This window comes from Lactuca serriola, chromosome 8, assembly GCF_051521515.1.
Source record: "Lactuca serriola cultivar US96UC23 chromosome 8, Lser_US96UC23_V15, whole genome shotgun sequence".
Lineage (NCBI taxonomy): Eukaryota > Viridiplantae > Streptophyta > Magnoliopsida > Asterales > Asteraceae > Lactuca > Lactuca serriola.
The window spans coordinates 356,454-365,191 of record NC_136415.1 but is presented as its reverse complement, the minus strand read 5'-3'; the positions used below and the strand labels follow the sequence as shown (position 1 = coordinate 365,191).

The 8,738-nt window shown below is 34.8% G+C and overlaps 1 protein-coding gene across 1 annotated transcript; it reads right to left on the bottom strand.

The window, feature by feature from the left end:
• Positions 1-1,224: 1,224 nt before the first annotated feature.
• On the bottom strand, positions 1,225-2,646 carry LOC145065608 (uncharacterized). The gene is made up of 5 exons (XM_079012637.1): positions 2,480-2,646; positions 2,094-2,380; positions 1,776-1,873; positions 1,648-1,660; positions 1,225-1,502 (listed from the first exon to the last, which is right to left on the bottom strand). The coding sequence occupies exons 1-5, from the start codon at positions 2,644-2,646 to the stop codon at positions 1,225-1,227; spliced, it is 843 nt and encodes a 280-aa protein (XP_078868763.1).
• Between the last annotated feature and the right edge of the window lie 6,092 nt (positions 2,647-8,738).

The following is an 8,738-nucleotide window of genomic DNA, read 5'->3' as shown; positions in this document are numbered from 1 at the left end:
AGTACTAGAAATAGGTTCAAAAGAAGATGTAATAGGAATTCCTTGAGATGATGGATCAACACTCACAAAACCATGTGCACCTGCATCAGAGACGTTTACAGCAATGGTAGAAATTGGAACCTCCTCAAAAACTGATTTGGTTACAACAACTTCGAGTGGAATTGTTGTTGTTGGTAGTGAAACAGTTGTGAGAATTAGTGGTTGTGAGAGTTTTGGGGAATTCTAACCCAAAGGTGTCTCTGGGACGATCTCACTATCTGATGACTCATCACGAATCACCAACTTTCGTTTTTTTGTCTTCTTGGTGATGTGCTTTGCCATATCCTCAACTATTCGCGTACTTAAGGAGGGTGAAACTAGTGCAGGAATCTCACAAACTTTCACTCATTTTCTATTAAGTTGAGGTTTGCGAATAATAGGAGATTGATCTTCTGATGACGGGCGTTTCTTATAAGATAATTTCCTCAACCTTTTAAACACACCAGATTTCGAAGAGATCAATTCCTTCGAAGATTCATCAACAACCTTCTCCTTAGGCTTTTCAGTTTCACTTGTAATCTTCTTCGGAGACTTAGTCTTGGTTTGTTTCTTGGGGCTTTTGCGAACAACATTATCAGCTCCATTCTTCGATTTTTTAACTTTCTTAGATGACCCTTCGTCACTGATTTTTAGCAAAATCCCAGTTTTGACTGAAGGATTATCATGTTGTAAGTATGCCACCAACACAAAATTTGTTGGTTCAACTTTCTTCAACATACTATCAGGAATTCGAGCAACATTAGGCAATACTTCTGAATCGTCTTCAACAGTCTTTGGAAAATGATACATCATGAACTCTGCCTTAGCCTCATCTGTAGGAACTTGAATTTCCTCTTTTTCATAAACTTTTTGAGAATTAAACTCCATTAACGAAGACATGAAATCCCTTTCACCATGTTCGTATTTTCTAATCTTTTAACCAACTCCTTCCACATCTGAGTTGCAAAATCCACATTCAAATCATAATACAATCATGCTATCATAGCATAAACTTCCATTCTTCCCTTGCCAAGCCCTACACTTTGCGCAGTTAAGCAACAAAAGTATATCCCAACAAAGAAATTCCAGATACAAGGTAGACTGGACTTCTTGAAGTGATTGATCTTGACGAGTGGTGGTTAATGACCCATCTCGTTGAACATGAACAAAATCTGAGCACTGGAAGGTTGAAAGAATGGAGGAGAATTAGGAATCTCCAAGATTTGAGTAAATGACTTCTTCATTAACAAAACCTGGAGGTTGTTCCACATAAATTGTCTCTTCCAGTTCTCCATTCAAAAATGCACATTTCACATCCATTTGATAAACATCAAAGTCTTTATGAGTTGCATAGTCCAAAAATATTCGAACTGCCTCGAGTCTTGCGACAGGGGCAAAGGTTTCTTTATACTTTATTCCTTCTCGTTGCGAATAACCTTTTACTACAAGCCTTGCTTTATTTCGAACAATATTACCATCTTTGTCTGTTTTATTTTTGAAAATCCTTTTTAATCCAACTATCGAAACATCTTTGGCTTAGCAATTAGTCTCTAAACCTTATTTCGATCAAATTCAGCAAGTTCGGATTGCATAGCAACAACCCAGTCAGAGTGTTCCGTTGCAATTTACATTGAGTTTGGTTCTATTTTGGAAATAAAAACATTAAACTTGAAAAATTCCTGATGAGTATTCAGTACCTCATTCTTCGCACGGATTTGAGCTTTAGTCAAAACACCATCTTGTGGATTCCCAATGACTTGTTCTTTTGGATGATTTCTAGTCCATTTTTCTAGTGGTGGATATGCTGGATAAAAATCCAATGGTGCATCTTCGTATATTTCTTCATTTTCGGACCCTGTAACAGAAAAATTATCATTTAGTTCATGAAATTCATCATTTTGATCAAGATTAATGGTTTCAGTATCATTATGCTCCCTCTCAACATAATTGTCATTTTGATGCTCCCCCTCGAAAACATCATTCAACCTGATCTTCTCCCCCCTCAAAAGGATTCTGCCCCTCAACATTTGAGGGTATATTCAAGTGCTCCCCCTCCACATGTGCATCTAGCATACTTTCTCCATTAGCAGTTGTATCTGATGTGATTGTCGAATCATCAGTATGTTTCAAAGTTTCAGGAGAATGATTATCTACAACATTGACTTCAGCATCTGCAGCCCTATCTAGAACACCAAAAATTAAATCATAATCAAAATCAGATGAATTATAACTTTCATACTCATCATTTGATTTAGTAAGAATTGGTTTGTCTTCGAAACATTTTTCAACTTGTTTCGCATAGTAATCATCAAAAGTAAGGTTAAACGTTTCTTCAGCTTTTCTTGTTCGCTTATTCAACACTCTGTATGCAACCGAATTATTTGAATATCCCAAAAATATTCCTTCATTAGCCTTAACTTCAAATTTTGAAAAATTATCTTTAAGATTCATGATAAAACACCTGCAACCAAACACATGAAAGTATTTGACATTAGGCTTTCGGTTATTTATGATTTCATACGGAGTTATATTAAAATGACGATGAATAAAGGATCGATTCTGAATAAAACATGCTGTCGAAACTGCTTCTGCCCATAGATATTGAGGAAGATTCACATATGTCAACATTGTTCTTGCTGCTTCGCAAAGAGACCTATTCCTCCTTTCAACCACACCATTTTGTTGTGGTGTATATGGTCATGAGAAATTATGAAAAAATCCTTTCTTAATTAAGAACGAATCAAACACTTTGTTTTTAAACTCGGAACCATTATCACTTTTAATTTTTCGAACTTTCTTCTTTAGACTCGTCTCAATTTTCTTGATAAATCCGATCATTTTTTGATCGACTTCAGATTTTAACCTGAGAAAATACACCCAAGTGAATCGTGAAAAATCATCAACAATAATCAAAATGGATCGTTTCTTGTTGAGTGCTTTAATAGTTGAAGGTCCACAGAGGTCAATATGAAGAAGTTCCAACGGTTCAACAATTTTCGAATCTATGACAATTCAATGCCCTTTCCGATGTTGTTTTCCTTAATCGCAAGCTGCACATAAAGTATCATTGTCAAACGTTAGAACAGGTAAACCCCGAACAAGATCTTCTACTACCAACTTATTCAGATTTCAAAAGTTTAAATGAGATAAACGACGATGCCACAACCAACTAACATCAGATGGAGCTTTCGACAGTAAACAAACTGAGGGTTTCCCAGCAATTGGTTTAATGAGTACTTCGTTCGTCTCAACATTAGAAATGATACTTCCTTCTTCGTTAAACACAACTTGATTGTCAGTGCCCACAACAAGTTGTGAAACACTTATCAAATTGTGTTGAAGACCTTCTACATAAGCAACATGATTTACAATAAACTATCCATTCGTTACTTTCCCATATCCTTTTACTTGAAATTTGTGATTGTTCCGGAACGTTACAACACCAACATTTTCCAAACTTCTAAAATCTCTCAAATTCTCCTTTCTTCCAGTCATGTGACATGAGCAACCACTATCAATGTACCATTTCTCATCATATTGCTCAAAACGCAGTACATACAATCATTAAAAGAATTTAGGTACCCAAGGCTGTTTGGGTCGTTGGTCATTAGTTTGAAAAAGTGAATGAAATTTAGAACCTGGAGCCCAATTTCTAACTTTGGTTTTGAAAGTATCAATTAAATTAACATCGTCATATAAAGATATCGAAACATAATTTTTCGAAAGTTTTGGACTTTTACTGACTTTCTTCTCATACTTCTCAGTGTGCTTGTCCTTTGAGATTAGTTGCCATTTTTGAATTGGAGTATTTGATTCTTTCAAAGATGAACTTCCAGATGAAGTATCATTCAAATATTTTTCATAGGCCTTCTTGATTTGATGTTTAGAAAACTTTCCCGTTTTATACTTTTTCCCTTTTGCCTCAAGCCAATGATTGATTGTCCCCCCCAGATGAACCTTTGGTGTACGAAACTTTAGTTACTTTGTGTGCAAAATGGATTCGGAAAATTTGGTTTTTGTAGAATAAACTTTGCAAATGTTTTGGATTTATCATTCACAAATGTTTGATTGTCTGCAAACTTTTGAACATTTTCAAATTTTCGAACATTCTCAAATTTACGAAAATTTTCAAATTGACGAACCTTAGTAAAATGTCTATTTGTTCTATTTGAAGAAAATTTGTTTTGATCATTTGTTGGTTTTGGAAAAGATGAATTTGAAGTTGAAAACTTTTGTTGACTTTTTCAATGAATTCTTTTGTTGAGTATTTGTTTGAAAAGTCTTTGAGGATGATGATTCTGAAAACTTCGTTGAATATTTTTGAGAATCAGACGAAATTGGTTGAGCGGGATTTTCCTTTTTATCTGAACGAGTTGAAGACTTTGTTTGTGCAGTTTTAGACAACCCTATTTCATACATTTTCTTGATTAGTATTTTTGATTGCTTTTCATTTGACACAACTTGCCAAAAAAAAAAAAAATTCGAGCCTGCCTTTTTTAAATTCCTTTTTCATTCTAATTTTTTTCAACAAGATTCTTAAATTCTTGTGAATTAAGTTTCACATTCTCATTTGCTTCCTTTGATTCTTGTTTCAAAATATCTTTTGTATTTTCTTGTTTTCCAAACCATTTTCGTTGTGGTTTTTGTCTTTGAAAAACATACATATTCTTTGTTAGATTATTTTCGACAGTGCTTTGACTTGAAAAGAATCCTTTGTCTGATTTTTTCTTGTTATCTTCTTCAACCATTTTGTTGAACTCCGGTTTGATGTTTTCAGCATTCCCAGTAGTGACAAACACCTGATTCAGGAATACAACATCATCTGTGCAATTAAAATTTGGATACACCACAGTGTTCGTTTCCAGAAAATGAGCACCTTTTTCAGATAACACTTTGTCGAAATTTTCAGTGTCTCCTAACACTTGGTCAACAACAATTCATTTAATGGTTGTTTCGTTTGAAACATTGTTCGACACTTCTTCTTCATTCTCATCAGCACTACTATCCGTTTGACTGACTCTTACACTCACATGATCAAAGACCAGATCTGATACGTGCCATCTTCCTCACCTTCTCCTCTTGCAAACAATGACATCCCTTTCTCCTTTGTACGTACCTCTTCCAATTTTTCCACATAATAGGCTTCATCTTTACTCTATTATTTTTCTCTTCCTTCTTATGAAGCATGCAATCGTTAGCCAAATGATTTGCTCCGTTGCTGTAACGATTGTCAATGCCTGAATCTCCCTTGAGTTTCTTCTCGCTTTTGGCGTCAGTTGCCTTCACGTCATTCTTGTCGAATTTCTTCTTCTCCTCACCCACAGACTTATTAACGAAACTTCCTTTCACATCACTATGGTTCATTTTGGGATTGAAAGGTTTCTTTAAAAACTTTTTAACTCAGTTGTTTGAGTAAAAAGCAATCACCTCATTATTAGAATTCATTAGAAATCCTTCTTCATCAGAATCAACTTTTTCACCTGTCTGTTTCTCAGATACTTTTGAAACAAGAGCTAAAGGACCTCCCAGACTAAGTTTCGACTCTTCAGCCATCTCATTCACTTCACGTTCATGAGTTTTCAATTGATTATACAAATCATTTAGAGATGAAGTATTGATGCTTTGTTGATTCTTCACCATCATAATGACACTTCTCCACTCCTTACGAAGTCCCATCACAAAAGTGAGATTTAACTCCATTTATGACCTTGTGATTCCATAATGATTGTATCTATAGATCAGTTCATTAAGACGATCATAGTAAACTTCAATCGTTTCATTCTCTTTTTGTCTAAACTCTTTCAGCTCCACAAGACACTTGTTAACAAAATTTATCTTCGTTTTATCGCTTCCCTGATACTTTTCCTTAAGAGTGTTCCAAATTTCCTTTGCTGTTTTACAACCACGGACGTAATTATAAACAACCAGTGGCAATGCACTTCACAATTCTCTCAAACAATGCTTTTCATTGTTCTTCAGCCTGGTGGATTGATCAGTAACTGGAGGTGTAGATCCAGATGATCCAATAATTTGAACATTCAATGGAGGTTGAGCGATACCTGTAATGCAACTCTAGAGTTCCACGTCTAATCCGTTCAAGTAATCCTCCATTCGATCAGCCCACTGATCATAGTACTCAGGAATCAACATAGGAATCTTCGTAGAAGATCGTAACAGATGAGAAAATGAAGTCATCGTGTTCATGTTGAAATTCACCTTTATCGTACGGATGAATTTTTTAGAAAAACTTGAAGAAATCTGAAATTGAATGAATGAATTGACCAGAAACTCAAAATCGATTACTCGATTACATAATTCAAATACATAATCAAATTAAAACTATAGACCAGAGATGATTTTCAGAATCAAACAGTGTGGAAACTTTTGAGACAAACTCGCGACTCAAAAACTCTAGATTCAATTGAAAATCATATCTACGTAGTATTGATTCTTGCTCTGATACCAATTATAGAAGATTTTAATCGAGTATATGAATCAAATCAGAGTAAAAAAATGTAATATGAACACATGAAGTAAATAAGATCTCGTTCAGCTCATATTACTTTCAATGAACACGAGTACAAAATGATAGTAAAAATGGGAAAACTCTACTATCAACTCTATGTTCAGCACCTATTTGCAGGAGGCTGAAAGTATAAAAAATACTAAGGCTAGACATGAAGCTTCGTTAAAATGATGCCTTAGCAAATACATAGAAAACATACAAAGTTGACAAATACACAGACTTCGATATATTACAAGATATTTTGACCCTACATCTTTGATCTCTCTTATGTCATTATTTCTGTACTTCACTTTGCCACCATCCTTTAATGTTAAGAATTCCTTGAGTTCATCCTTTCTCGCTGTCATGTGACGCGAATAGCGACTATCGATGTACCATTTAGATTCGTACTGTTCGCCACGAATCACCTAAAAATTTAAAGAGATTTAGGAACCCAAAGTTGCTTGGGTCCTTGTGAGGTTTTCTTAAGAACAGGAAATATTATTGATTCCTAAACTAAATTGGATCTCTTTATCAAAGTTGAATTCTCTCCTTTCGTTATTTTGAAAATAATAATTCTTTCATCATTTGGATGTCTATTAAAAGGAATTTTCATTTGTTTTGAAGCTATTTGTTGCCTGATTGCCTTTTTCTTTATTTTCTTTTCCTCCTTTTTCAACCGAGCTTCGGAATCCTTGGAATAGATTTCAGGTTCCGAAACTAGTTTGCCTTTGCCCTTAACATCTTTAGATGTATTGGCAATTTTTGAAACATTAGATTTTGGAGAAAATTTTGGTTTAGCTTTTTCAAGAGGTTTCGAAACTTGAGATTTTGAAAAATGTTCTTGTTTCGCAACAAGTTTTATAACCGGAGGTTTCACAACCCGTTTCAAAACCGATTTTGGTTTCAAACTTTGAGCAAAAGATGATTTCACATTTCAAACCGGAGATCTTACTGAGTTAGCAGTATAGTTATAAGAATAATGAATTTTCTAGAATTGTTTCCTATTTTGTTGATTTTTCTTATATCTATTGTTCATCTGCCTTCTGTTAGCTATCATTTCTTCTGCAGACAAATGAACCTTAGATCTAGGACATTCCTTTCGGATCTTAGGACAGGACGTTTCGGAAGAGGTTTCACAAGGGACATCTTTAGTGCCACTTGGACTAGCCTTATTGATACATGGATTGGCAGAATTAAGTGGATTGGACACATATCTTACTTTGGCTTTCCATAAGGTTAGTTCAGACAACCCTCTTGTCTCATCTGCATTACCTATCGGGCCATCCCAAAAAAATTCAGGACAACCATCAGCATTATTATTATTTACAATGTTTGTGAGTTCTAGAGTATCTTTAGTGTCAATTCTGGTTGTTACGAACACTTAGTTTGAAACAGTTTTAACTTTCGAAAAAATAGCAGCTTTTTCTATTAAAAGAGTGGGTTCTTTACTGTCATAAATACCAGCATATTCAATAGAGTTTTCTGAAATAAGATTTTTCTTTGATTCAGGATTATTTTTAACAAATGTTTAGCAATAAACCTCAACATCCACAAAAATTTTACTCATGTCACTTTCATCAAATTCGGAGACATTTTTGGCTTCGAAAGTGTTTTCCATACTCAATTTAGTGCATAAAGAGTCAAATTTTTGCGTAGTATCAGATTTATTTTTCTCTTTATCTTTTTAATCCAACACTTGTTTTAACATGTTCTTATGGTCCTTGGATTGTATGTAGGCTTCTATTTTCTCAAGTCCAACACGGTGCGTAGAAGAAATATTAAGAGACTGAAGTATGGAGTGTACATTGTTGATGACATTTTCACACTCCTTCATGTGTTCTGAAACATGCCTAGCTGCGAAACAACTTTCACTGTGATGACCTACATAAGTTGTGAATTCCTTTTGCTCTGAGACTCCACTTTGCACCACCTGACATTTCCTAGCATACTCCTACGCAACAGCTTTCGCAACAAAGGATTCACCATGCATCGGCTTTCGAACTTCTTCATTTTTCGAATCAATTGACCATACCTCAACTCGACCAAAATCATCCCCATCCTCCTGCATGACCAAAGTAGGTTTCACATTCTCAGCATTCTGTCTCTTTCTTAGCTCTTCTATCTTTTGAATATAGTAAGCTTCATTCTTCTCTTCTTCCTTTTTCTCATTACTCTTTCTTAGCATACATTCTTTGGAAAAATGGTTCTTGCC

Excerpts from the sequence above, each read along its gene's own strand:
- LOC145065608 (XM_079012637.1), bottom strand. The coding sequence starts at position 2,646 with ATGTTGACATATGTGAATCTTCCTCAATATCTATGGGCAGAAGCAGTT. Across the intron at positions 2,381-2,479 it reads TTTCATGTGTTTGGTTGCAG|AGTGTTGAATAAGCGAACAA; the intron begins GTGTTTTATCAT and ends GGTTGCATACAG. Across the intron at positions 1,874-2,093 it reads TACAACTGCTAATGGAGAAA|GGTCCGAAAATGAAGAAATA; the intron begins GTATGCTAGATG and ends TTTCTGTTACAG.